Source organism: Neomonachus schauinslandi, chromosome 13 (assembly GCF_002201575.2).
Source record: "Neomonachus schauinslandi chromosome 13, ASM220157v2, whole genome shotgun sequence".
Lineage (NCBI taxonomy): Eukaryota > Metazoa > Chordata > Mammalia > Carnivora > Phocidae > Neomonachus > Neomonachus schauinslandi.
The window spans coordinates 10,223,302-10,236,395 of record NC_058415.1 but is presented as its reverse complement, the minus strand read 5'-3'; the positions used below and the strand labels follow the sequence as shown (position 1 = coordinate 10,236,395).

The following is a 13,094-nucleotide window of genomic DNA, read 5'->3' as shown; positions in this document are numbered from 1 at the left end:
TTTATTTCCAAACACGACAGTTATCACGGAGCGGAAGAATTTGTTGTTTGAGAAATTTTCATTAGCTTTTCATCAGACTCTGAGGCCTGCGAACTCAGGAAACCAGAGGCCAGCACTTTTGTTTTCTTCCTGTCCACTTCGAGGTGTGGAGCTGCTAATAATTGAGGAATGCCACTTATATTCTTATTGTCAAATGGTTTCTTAGTGGGCGTTTAACAGCATTTAACATAGAGAGGAAGAAAGTTTTTCTCAAGCATGAATATCCTGTTTTCTCACATCCCTGGAGGAGAATTATTCGTTCCAGCCCACTGACTTCCAACAGATCATTCGAGTTAAAAGTCAGGGGTCTTTGCAATGTTGAAAGATTTAGCAGTTAGAGTGGTTTTTGTTTGTTTTTTAGTGAGGTGGAGTTTTGGGGGGGGGGGTGCAGCAAGATGGTTAGATAGTATCACTAGAATCATCTTAAAAATTTTTTTTCCCAGCACTGGTAAGAGTGATTATGTGTAAAGTTTTTTTGTTTGTTTTTAAATAATAGTAAAAGAAAGCCCCTTTAGCTTCTGTAGACAAATAGGCTACTTGAGAGAAAACAGATACTGGGCTTGCTGGTTCAATCGACGGTGCGGCCTGGAGGAGGTTTGTCCACCTTTCATTGGAACACACAAAAAAATCAGATGGACAGGTTTTTCTGTTCTTACTTTTTAGTCTCTACTTCGGTCTCCAGAAATCATTTCTTCCATTTCCAAAAATGCTGGGAGCCTGTCCATGACCAAGGGGTAGCAGAATCTGGAATTGTTTATTGCCTGTGAATGCTTGCTGTCCACCGCCCCCCCACCCAAGCCCAGCTGCCCCCATCCCCACCCCCAGCACCAGAGCAAAGCATTAACATCTTCAACGATGCAAATAGTCGTGTGTTGAGCATCTCTGGGCCAATTATTCTCTCTTTCTTTGGGCTTATTCCCCAGAGGGGAATTACCAGGTCAGAGGGTATGAACAGTTCCACAGTTCTTATTACATGTCACTGGATTGCCGTCTAGAAGGACTGAACCCATTTCTAGTGCTGCCCGCAGTGTACCTTTTCTTAACAGTCCCACAGACACAAGGCATTAGCAGTTTCACAAAATAATTAAGAGGAACCTTCTGAGTTGAAATTAGCCTTGTGTCAGGCTCATTAGAATCAGCTTGAAAGGCAGAAAGGGTAACTCTGACTTTTGAATTTTTAATTGGTATAAAATGATTTACAGTGATCAATGATTACTCTTCCCCCCAACAAAATTTAATGAAGCTGCATTAAAATGGAGAGGGTCCCTTTGAGGACTGTAGTAAAATAGGTTTTGGACGTTAGTCTCCGAGAAGACACTGAGGAAATCTTTACTGTAACTGCTATTAGGAGGGGCCGGGCCACACAAAGGCCAACAAACACCATCCCTAAAACTTCAGCAGGCCCCTTTGCGAAGACAAGGCTAAGCCTTGAACAAAAGTAAAAACAACGTAGATTTAAATTGAGTGTAGAGACACTGAAAACTACTGGCATTTTTCAAAACGGGCTGAGTTCATTTATTTGCATCTTCTCTGGAGTGCAGCCATGCGTGAAGGATTCGTGGAGCCCCCGTCGGTGCAGGTGACAGACACTGTGTGTGTCCCTGGAGTTGGAGTCACAGGAATATTTCCCAACACCCACAAGGCAACTGAGGGCAAAAGGGGGCTCTCCCCCATTTCTTCCTTTTGCAGAATTCCTGCCCCTCCACCTTTGGGTCACAGATCAGTTAACTGGGGGTGGGAGGTGCATGGCTGGGGTGTAATGGGGAGGAGGGGTGTCCCCTAGATCGGCTGCTAACTGAAGGCAGGAGGCAGGCTGGGGGCTCAGGACATGTCTAGAGCACAGACTCGCTCCTTCCTAGCTGCTATGTTAGTCTGACAAGGGTCAGGTGTTTTGCCTCCTTAAACTCAGACTAGGAAGGTTCCATGGCCAGTGACTACCCGTGGCGCCCAAGGGTGGGACAGCGCAGGGAGAGCGAGACCGCGGGGGGTGCCACACTGCCCTCTGACTTCCACAAGGTCCCCTGTATCACCCGGTGAGAATAATTCTTCCAGTGAATGGTTGGAGCGCTACCCACTTCGTTAAGGTATGTGGCATACAGGAAGTAGGCAGTAAATGCTCCCTCCTGTCCCCATGGCTCCTGACAGAGGACCTGCTCTCATTGTTTTGAGGTTGGGTTGGGGCGGGGGGCAGATCAGCTCATGGACTCTGTGGCTGGCTCTTAGTTGGCTAGAGTACCAAGATGTCAGCAGAGTCTGCTGCCTTTGGAAAACATTTCTTTGTATCTACAACATCCTGGGCATGCAGTGCCATTCATAAATCATCTTGGATTTGCAGGGAATTTTGCATCCGTAGGACAATTCGAATTTAGCCTTTATGAACTGCAATAAGATGAAGGCTTCAGATTTCATAGGTTCCCAGGGTTTTTTTGGTTGCCATTATGTATTTATATACGCATGTGTATGCTTTTTGGTGTCTGTAATGTACATTTAACAGCGTTCTACTTAAAAAATTTTTTAAAAAAGCTTATACACTTTTACCCTTGCTTTTTAGTTAAGTTACTAAACAAATGCTATCAATATCAAAGGTAATTGCTGGTCAGGAAATTGCCTAAATTGTTTCTCAGATTTACTAAGCTTTCAGATCATGCCTTTCCTTACTGGAGGTATTAGGGGTAGCCATACAAAACTCTCCATCGTTCTGTCTGTCCGTCTGTATGTCACGTGAGAAGAAAGGGGCTTTCTGAAATAATTTGGTCCAGTGGCGTGGTTCAAGGTCCGCCTCTTAGATCCCAGCTCTGTTCTTTTAGTTCTGTGTGGTTCCACTAGCTGCAGCAAACCTTTTCCAAACCCATAACAAGCGCAAATAGTGTTCTCTTGTAAAAAGGTCTCTTTTCAGCATGGTAATATACCTTATTAAATCCGAAACATAATAAGTATTGATGGCAAACACATCAGGACCCGGTACAGCTCCTACTATGATTTAGTTCTCTACAAATGACTTCAGCACTCAGCTCCCAGTGCATTTGGCTAATTACATCATAGATGTCCCTATTGATGAACACAAGCTGAATTAACACAGGGCACTAATGTACCCTTTCACCATTATTGTTGTACAAGAAGCCGTGGCGGATGCTGGCAGTTAGTTACACAAACATTAGTATTAACGATTGGCCGTTTGGAATTGGTGACAAACTACTGCCCGGCAGAATCCTGAGGCTGAAACCAATCAGGAAGTTAATGAGGAGAGAAATTACCACTGCAGCTTCCCCTTAATTACATTCACACTAGGCAGGAAGGGAGTTCTGGGGGTGGATCTGAACTCGGCTAAGGTTAAGAAGGTCAGAGACCCTTTTGCTTAAATTTTGTATCTACTGTGGCTTGTAAGGTTGCAAAAATTGTTCAGCACATTAGCATCCTTCATATTTAATGTCAGGTCCTAGTAGAGTTTTATGTTCACGGATTTACTTTTAAAATCTTTACCTGACTTCTCTTTTAGTGAAGGTATTCCTTCAAATTTTTGTATTTTTGAAAAACTTTTTAGTTTTCAAAAGTTACGTGAACAGCAAGTGTTTGGTCCTGTAAAAGTCCAAGAGAAATAACAGGAATATCAGTAAGCTATCACCTTTGCTGGTTGTATGTTGAAAAACTTAGGGTTACCTGTCAAATGGTAGAAACACATGGGTGGAGTCTTGCTTTGGGTAATTTGTCAGGTGGATCATTTGACAAGACAAGTTCTATTAGCATCCTTTACATAAAGGGGAGGGGTTCAGGGAAGGGTGGATATAGTCTCCCCAGAGGGGGGAGGGGTAGCAGACTGGGGTTTGTTTTTTTTTTTCTTTATGCACATAAATCCAGAACTCTGCTACCTAACTTTCCCCTTCAGCTCAGATAACTGAATAGATATTGTGCAGAAATACTGGGTTTTTTTTTAATTCTAAAGAAACACTGGGGTTTTTAATGAGTGCCTAGAACAACACTTTCAACTCAGAATAGAAATGCAGAGTGTGCCTCTATCTTTGTTGGAACCTAATTGAATACTGAATGCAGAAAGACTAGCCACTTTTAACATACTCTTCTCCCTCCCTGTCTCTCCCCACGTCCCAGTATTCTCGCCGCCCAGCAGTCAAGATTCTGGCTTGGTTTCCCTCTCCAGCAGCTCTCCTATTAGTAACGAGAGCACAAAGGGAGTGCTCGAATGTGAGTCTGCCTCCGAGCCCAGCAGCTTCACCGTCCCTCCCGTCATCGAAGAGGACGAGTAAATGATGCCCGGTGCCTTTGGCCGTTTGTTTCACTTGGAATAGCAGGCTTATTCCATTTAGACACGGGGTTTGTTGTTAATATTTTGCCTTGACTCATGTCGACTTAACTGTTGAGAGCGTGTTTGGTTTATACTCCTTAGAGCTTAGCCTCTGGGCTAAAATACATTTGGAATAGTTTAGGATCCATAACTACCATCTGCAAGAATTAAGTGCTTTGCTCACGGAGTTAAATAGTAGTGTTCCCCCCCTCCCTTTTTTTATGATACTGGTTTACATGTAGTTTTCAAGAAATACAGTAATTCACTAAAGTCAAGCAGTACATTTGCATCTAATTGTGTCATAATTAGATACTTCTGGTTTTAAAATGAAATCTTAGGTGCTTCAGACGTTTCTATTTTAGTATTTTAATAAAACTGCAAAAATATAAATTTAGCCAAATGCCTGACCGGTGAGAAGAAGAGAGCAGACAAACTTAGTGATTGTTTTAGAAATCTGCAGAAGGTCAGAGTGATTGGAAATACTGTGTTTGTGTTGCTGTTGGAAAAGCCAAGCCCTCCTCCATTCCCCCCACTGGAAAACATGATTGAAATACAGCCAGAAAAAGAAATTAAAGCCCTAAAGAGCCACTACATTTTCTGTGTAAAGGGTGTAATTTCAAAACAACGCAATTTAAAGTAACTTCAGCAATGTAGAATTCCTGGGTTTGTTTCTAGAATAATAGGAGAGTTTATCCTATACATTCTTTCTACTACAGGGGGAAAAAAATGGATGCAGTCTAGACTATTTTGTAACCTTAGGTTGTAATCTGATTTGAAAATAAGTACATCTTTAAAAGTTACTACAGATTTCTGAGTTCATTATTTTGTTAAAAATTGCTTGTGGAGTACTTCCTTATGTAACAGAAGCCAGCCTGAAATGAAACTAGTCTGAAAAAAATTCATTGTTCTGTGTAGTTGCAGCTGTACCTGAAATAAAAATGTTATTGATGACTGAATTTCCTTGTGTGTATATTTGGTGAGCGGTATTAAACAGGAAAAAAGAAATTACTTGTATTTTCTTCGCTCTGTGCTTTGAAAACATCTATTTGATTTCACCCCCATCTGTTGTAATCAATAACCTGACCATCTTGTTTTTTATTAAATGCACTTACTCTTAATTTCATCCACCAGTGGTTTTAGAGAGAATAATGTGGAGTTACCTATATAGGTTTGACATTATAAATCACTTCTTGGGGCTGAATTGTATAGTGGTATCGATTGATCCTGATATATCACAGAAATTTACTGTCACTTCTGTTTTCAATTAAAGATACAATCAGTCAGATAATGACTTAATTGGATTTTACAGAAGATTGAGTTTTATTGCCCAGTGCTTTACGAGTTTAGTTAAGGAAGATCATTTTATCACACTTGTCAGGCCGCTGCTCCTGCGGCCGGGTGCCCTTCGGGGCAGCTTGTAGATATTGTGAGGCGTCGCCTGGAGGCTGCGGGGCGCGCCAGGAAGGGACCTGGGGGCGCAGGCGGCCACCTCCAAGGCGTTCATGGTGGCTTTTCCGAAGATGAAGATACCTCTTGCACTTGCTGCCCACGGCCCAGGCCCCCTACATTTTTTGAATAATCTTGGCTTCTGCGGATCCAGGACTCTTCCAGTTCCCGCCGTTCTAGAGAAGACCCCAACACACGATTTTTGCGGGGTGGTTTTGTTGGAGAAGCTGGACACGCCCCCTCAGTGGCGGAGGGGGGTGCCCCTTAAGGGCCCTTGTGTTTCTGAAAAGTCAGCGGAGCCCGGGTAAACATAACAGCGCCTGTCAAAGACTTGGCCGAGCTCATTCTGGGCCCCTGGTGCCCAACCCCACGCCCCCAACCCAGGGCCGGGCTCCGGTTTCGCAGGCCGTGCGCTTCCAGCCTCGTTCTGCAGCCTGAGTTCGACTCCCAGCTGCCGGAGCCCCGGGATCAGGTCGGGTGGGCGGCTCCTGTCCTTTAGAGAGCCCCCTCCGGCCTCCTGCACCTGCCGCGCCCAATGCCGAGTTTGGTTTTGAACCCCGCCTCCCCGCTCCCCCCCCCCGCCCCCCGAGGCGGGCCACTCCCGGCGCGAAGGCCCGGCCCCAGGTCCACTACTCCCCGGGTGTTTATTTCTCACTGCTAGGGAGGGAGTCAGGGCTGGCCCAGCCGAGCAGGTGCTCGACTTTAGGAACTTAGCAAATTCTGAACACAAGGTAGAGCAAAGACAGGCTTTTGCTGGGTTTTAACCCTATTTTAGTCACTTTCTTAAGCTTTGCCCCCCTCCTACGGAGACCTGTAACCGCAAGGCCCCTCCTCCTGCGGGTGATATCCATGGAGTGTGTGCAAAGTGTGGGTGTGTCGGGCATCCCCTGCGCGTCTGGCGGTCGCCCGGGACAGCCCGGAGCCCTTACAGGCGTTTCTGCTGCTCCATCGCGGGGAAACCGAGGCAGGCTCGCCGAGCCTTCCCGTCCTGGGCGCTGGGCAAGCTGCCGCCACGGGACGTGGGGCAGCGGACAAATGAAACGCGTGCCTTTCCTCAAGGCCGCCTCGGGCTCCTGCAGGGAATTCGGGCGAGGGCGACCGTCCCCCCACTACCTGCGGACGCTGTCCCGGCCGGGCGCCCCACTTGGGTGCCCCTTGCGCTCATCCTAATGAGCTGCGGACCCCACGCTGCGGACCTAGCGCATCAGGGAAAGCTGCCTGAGAGGCCCGGGGCGACGCCGGTGACACGGCTTCCTCGCTGCCACAGCCACTGCCATACCCGTAGCGGGGGCTGCCTCCGAAACCCACGCACGAAACCGCAATTCGGGGCAGCGGCGTGAGCCAGACCCGCGGAGCCATCACCGCCGTCTCCCTCGCACCTCGTGGAAACCAGACTGCTGCGCACGCATGAACACCGAGCCCCTCCCCGCTTCGCGGGAACTTCGGTGCCGAGCCGGTTTCACACGTACACGCACACTGCACCGCATTTTGACGTTTTGCATCAAGTTGTATTAAAAGCGCTTTGTGGAAAGGGCTACGCGTCTCAAAAAACGCCTGAAGGCAGCGGGTGGAAGGAGAGGGGTTTTTCCCGGCCCTATCCGCCGGCTGCCCGAGCGGGAAGTTTGCCCGGGCAGCGGCGCGGGGCCCTCGCCCTCCTCCCTCTCCGCGCGCACACACGCGGACGAGGCCGGAGGACTGCCCTGCACGCTCAGCCCCCGCCAGCCGTTCTCGCCTGGGGAAGAGCCTCCCCCCCCCCCCCCCCCTCCACAAAACCGGGGGGGCCCCCCGCCCCCCCCCCACTTCGCCCAGTCCCCCCCCCCCCCCCCCCCCCCAAAAACGCTCGGCTAACTGTCCGCGGGTTCCGAGAGGCGGCCCCGCGAGCAGGCGAGGGCCCAGGGCGGGGCGAACAGGGCTGGGGGCGGGGCGCTGGTGGATGGGCGGAGCCCCAAGTGCTCCGGAAGTCGCCCCGCCCAGGAGGCTCCCGAGCAGGCCGTGAGAGCGCAGGCCGTGGGCCTAGGTCCCTCGGCGTGGGGCGCTGGCCCCGGCCTTCCAGCGTTATTCTCCCGCCTGTGGTCGGGCTTCCGTGCGTGGAGTTCGCAGCCAGGTCCCTGGGGTGCGGGCGGCGCCCGCCGTTTCCCGTTATCCTCGCCCCGCCCCCACACAGCCGAACTGGGGCGTCTTTCGCCGAATCCCGCACAGCCTCCTGCTTCCCCCGCACCGGGACTTTGTTCCTGGGCCGCGGGGCGAGAGGGGAGGAGGAGGGAGAAGGGCGTTCTGGAAGAGCGGCTGGTTCTGGGGAAGAACTGAACGCCCCGAGAGCGAGCACCGGGCAAGCACTCCTTGCCCCTTCAGTGTTGCTCGGAGTACCTAGAAAGATTTCCTTGGCCTTTTTGTTTTGTTTTGAATGCTAAAGTCGCAGGGGAAACATCTTTAAAATGCTCTCAGGTCCGCGCTGCTCTCATTTTCCTTTGGGGAGGACATGTTCTTTTTTCCCCTTTTGCTCGGAAGGCGGACAGGGTTTGCAGGCCGCCTACTGCGAGCCTCTAACAAAGTGCAGTAGGGGCAGCACCGGCGCCCCCAGTGCACCCCGGGGCGGGCCGGGCCGGGCCCGGGAGCCCCAAACCCTGCGCGCGCGGGGAGAGGGAGCGGCCGCGCCAGGGGCCTCCTGCGGCAGAGGCAGCGGGCGGGGTCCTGGCCCCGTGGGGAGCGCCGCGAGGACGCGCTTTTCCACTTCCCCCTGCGAAGCGCGGGGCAGAGGTCGGCGCTCAGTGGGCCCCTCGGATGAAGCAAGGCTAGAGCGACACCCCGCACCCCACCCCCAAAGGATGGCGGCGGGCACGGCCTCGGGGGTTAGGACTGGGTCTGAGGCATCTGCACGAGCGGGAGCCCTCGCGCCCAGGCATGAGCCCCTGCTGGTTTCGAGAGTTCGAGAACGTGAAGCGCAGAGCAGGCAGCAGCATCCGCAGTCTGCACAGGGCCTGCGGGCTGGTCTACGCCCCGTTTACTGAAGAAGGCCTCGGCCCTTAAGGATCCTCAGGCCGCCCACTGCCAAGATGATGTGGGGACAGGCCCGTCCTGAACCTTCCTTCCGCTGAGCCCGCCAGACACGTTCGTTCGCGTCCCCCCCCCAACCCCGCCCCAGGCCGCACGCGGCCTCTGCCCTCGACCCCGCGCCCTAGAGGGTGGCTACGGGGATATTGTGGGAGGGGCGCAGGAGTCTCTCCCCGTTTAACTGAGGGAGAACAAGGGCATTATTGTCACCTCAAGAAATCAATTGCTGGTTGCCCCACCGCCTCACCGGACACTCGTTCCCCACTTTCAATTTGAAGCTGGCCAAAGAGCAATGCCTAGAGGCGCGGACGGGATGAGAGCCGAGAAGTTCACGCGCGGACAGAGGCGGCTCATTTTCCTGCATTCACAGGGCTTTCTGCACGCCCCGGCCTCCAGCGTCACCGTGGTCGCGATTAAAACGGAAAATAGGAACCCTGACCTCCCCCTCCATGAGAATCCAGCAAAGCAGAAAATTTCCTGCTGCATTCTACATTTGGGACAATGTGAAACTCTCCTTTTGATTAAGTGGGGGTCTTTTGTTTTTGGTTTTGGTTTTCGCTGAGGAACATCCACCAGGACTCCTGGACTTGGAGTCAGAACATTTTCGGCTTCTCAGCTAGGGCATCTGCATTCCCAGCTTTTAAATACACACACACCACGAGATTGTGCGCCGAGAGAAAGACGACGACATACGCGCGTTCTCTTTGACTCTTCCTCTGTTAATACCTGTCACAATTCTACCTAGTTAATAACTGTGGTTGGAGCGCTCGCACCACCCAGAGCAGAACATGAGTGGATCCAATCGAGTGAGGTTACATTGCTTGTAATCCTCCTTCCTCCCTTCCCAGTTTCTTTGATGATTTTTCCCATAAGTGCGTAAGTGGCGGGGACTTTATTAGAACAGGCCGCTCCTAAACGTGATTCGGACCATATGCTTTCTACATTCATTCCCGCTTGGGCTTTTCTTCTCCGCACTAACTGCTAACACGTTATAGTCACCTTGAAATTTCCTCTGCTATTTTCCAATTAAAAGCTTAATAGCCCTGGAAACGGAGTTCATGTGGTGAAGTTTACCATAGGCCCTTGCTCTGAAAGGCTTTCTGCTGGGATCCCATTATGTGCTTGAATAAACCCTTTCTGCAAACAGAAATGGGACTCGGGGTTGTCAGGTGTTGGGTTACAATAGACTTTGAGGCAGGGGACATTTTACCAACATAAATACAAACCTGTTCCTATAGGGAGATGTTGTCAAATACTGGGATATGGAAAACATTCCCATCAAATATGAGAAAAGGATTATTGCGCTATATCAAATGAGTATTTAGGTCTCAGCCCCTGATGTGCACTGGAGTGAAACGGGGCCCTGACCAAATAATGCCAGAATGTTCCAGTGGCAAAGGGATAGGGTGGCTAGGTGATCGAAGGAGGGAAGGAGGTCGCCTTGGTAGTGGGAATGCCCCCCAAACCTGTTTTGAGAGCTGTTTTCCTTAAAAAAAAAAAAATCCTTTACTCGCAATTACTTATACTCCCCAGTTTCCCTGATCATTTGGAGAAAATTGGGAGACGTGTCTGAAAAAAGTCCATGGTCTTTGCATTCCTAAGAGACCCAGAGATTTCCGCCCGAAAGTTCCCAGATTCAGTGTCATTCTAGACCCTCGTTGTCTCTCTTTATGTGAAGGGACTCGTCAACATCCCACTTCCCAGCCTCTTGCCCCCTGGGGTTCCGGTGACCTCTGCCTCCCGCCCCGAGAGCTTATGAAGTTCCTTCCAGCTGTAGTGCTTTAGGGTTTGTTTTCCTAGCGAACATTGGGAGCAGAGGGATTGAGGTGGGGGGATGGAGGGTGAGAGGCGACCGAGGGGTCTGTGCTGACGCAGCTTTGGGGGGAGGCCTCCTAGGGGTAGCACTCTAGCGTCAGGGTTTCCTGCCCACGCCCCACCAGCAAGCCAGCATCCAGCGATCCCCAACTCCAGGACTAGTCTGAAAAGGGGGGCGGCTAAGGGCTTCAAGGGAAACGCACACAACCGGGTTCCCTTTATAATCCTCCTCCCTTCCCAGAATCACCCTTCGGGGCGGAGGGTTGGCCGCCAGGAGGCCTGGCGGCGCTTTACTTGAATTCACAGCAAACACAGAGGGACGTTTTCCTGTGGCTTGTTTGCTTTCAGGACAGTGCAGAGAAAAACGGCCTCCCCGAGGGGACGAGGGGCGCTGTGCAGCCGAAGGGTTGGCCATTGCCGCGGACTCGTCTCGAATTCGACTGGCCCCGACCTCCAAGAGATGAACTCAGTGTCCTCTCAGGAGCCTGCAGAACGAAGCCTCGGGGAATGCCGCCTCCCCAGCTTTGCACTGAACCCTTGTGCTCGCCTGCACCGCTTCACCCGCCTGTTTTTGTTTGTTTCTTTGTTTTCTTGCGGGTGTGTGTGTGTGTGTGTGTGTGTGTGCGCGCGCGCGCGCGCGCGCGCTTAGGCTTCCCTGTGCATTGCTCGCGGTAGTCTGTATTAGGCCAAACTGGTACTCGTACATTAGAGACACGCTGGTAACAGTTTAAACAAAGTGTGATGCTGTCCTCGTGTGCAAAGACGCTGGGGTGGGGGGAGGGGAGACTGCCCCATCCCTTCTCCGCAACTCAATCACTAAGTCTGTGGGGATTTGAATTAGGTGACTCCAGAGCTCGGTTTGAGGGCGCGATGGCTGTTGGACAGAGCAGAGCGTGGATCATCACATCCGGTAACTTGTGGGGCGCTAACGTGGCTCCCCCATCGGCTCTCGGAAAGTTTAGACCCCGCACTCAAGCAAGTCTTCCACAAGAGCGCCTCCGGACCTTTCAGGACAGAAACTGTTTTTTACTAAAACATGGGTAGAGAAACAAAAGTCAATGCCAGAGAGGGAAGACTGTTCTTCTCTTTGAAATAGCCTGCAAAATGGGTTGTCATCCTTGGGCCCGCAGGTTTTCATAAACATTCATTTTATCCTGCAGCAGCAAAAGAAAAAGAAATGTTGCAAAAGGAAATGAAGAAAATCAAAATTTCCTGGACCAATTCCACTGCCCTAATCCAGCTCCACCCGCCAGTGGCCGCAGGGCCTGGCTCGCCCCAATTTAAAACTCTCCCGGCTCCTGCCGAGTCCCGGGTGCACCCGCAGCGCTCCGACAGGCTCCGGATCTCCGGCGTTCTCCCTGCGGCCAAGTGTGGGGATGAAAGCGGCCTCCGGCTCGGTGCTGCCAGAGCAGGCCTGCGGGGGTGTGTGTGGGGAGGGGAGCGCTGGGGTGCGGCCACCTCACTGGCCTGCAGGCACCCCCACCCTCACCCCCGCGGGTCCACCTCTTCCCCGCCCCGAGGGCACGGCCGCGTCCCGGGCGCCGCAGTCCGGCAAAGCGTAGGGAGCTTGGAGTAGGGGGCCGTGAGCGCCCCCGCCAGAGTGGCCCGGCTGCAGGTGGCAAGGAAGGTGAAGTGCAGGGACTCTGGGGGCGCGAGCGGGAAGGAAGGAGGAAGGCGTGGAGTGGGGTGGAGAGTGGGGAGCGCAAGGAGATCGGGACCCCGGGGGTGGGGGTGGCAGTGGGAGGGGGGAGGAGTGGGGGGAGGGCGGCGGAGGAGGTGCAGGGGCCGGCCAGCGCGCGCGGGAGCTGCAGACGAGCTGCCTCAGACCTTACCCAGAGCTCTCGCCGGCTCCTCGCAGCCGCCGCAGCGCCTCGGCGAGGGAGGACGTGCCGGTCGAGGCAGCCGCCGGCGGAGGCGCGACGCGCGGGGGATTGCCGAGCACCCGAGGGCGGCTGAGGCTGCGGGCGCTGCGGGATCCGTGAAGACGGCGGCTGCACCCCCCGCCATCCCGGAGCGCACGCGGCCGCCGGGGCTGCGGGACCAGGGACCGCTCCGCCCGCGGGCCGCCCCGGAGCGGGCCTCCCGGCCCCGCCGTCCGGCGCCCCCCGGCCCGCTGCCGCCGCCAGCCCGCCTGCTCTCCCTGGAGTCCGGGACATGAACGGCTACGGGTCCCCCTACCTGTACATGGGCGGCCCGGTGTCACAGCCGCCGCGGGCGCCCTTGCAGCGCACGCCCAAGTGCGCGCGCTGCCGCAACCACGGCGTGCTGTCCTGGCTCAAGGGCCACAAGCGCTACTGCCGCTTCAAGGACTGCACCTGCGAGAAGTGCATCCTCATCATCGAGCGGCAGCGGGTCATGGCCGCGCAGGTGGCGCTGCGCCGGCAGCAGGCCAACGAGAGCCTCGAGAGCCTCATCCCGGACTCGCTGCGCGCCCTGCCCGGCCCCC

The 13,094-nt window shown here is 53.1% G+C and overlaps 2 protein-coding genes across 2 annotated transcripts in view; both read left to right on the top strand.

Annotated features, from left to right (window-relative positions):
- The window catches only part of DMRT1 (doublesex and mab-3 related transcription factor 1), a 104,467-nt gene extending 100,169 nt beyond the window's left edge, over positions 1-4,298 (top strand). Inside the window, exon 5 of the mRNA XM_021694427.1 lies at positions 4,144-4,298. Coding sequence (XP_021550102.1) covers positions 4,144-4,298 — 155 coding nt within the window. The remainder of the gene's footprint in view (positions 1-4,143) is intronic.
- An 8,504-nt stretch (positions 4,299-12,802) lies between these two features.
- Positions 12,803-13,094, top strand: part of DMRT3 (doublesex and mab-3 related transcription factor 3) — a 13,866-nt gene continuing 13,574 nt past the window's right edge. The window contains exon 1 of the mRNA XM_044920746.1: positions 12,803-13,088. Within this exon, the coding sequence (XP_044776681.1) occupies positions 12,803-13,088 (286 nt within the window). The remainder of the gene's footprint in view (positions 13,089-13,094) is intronic.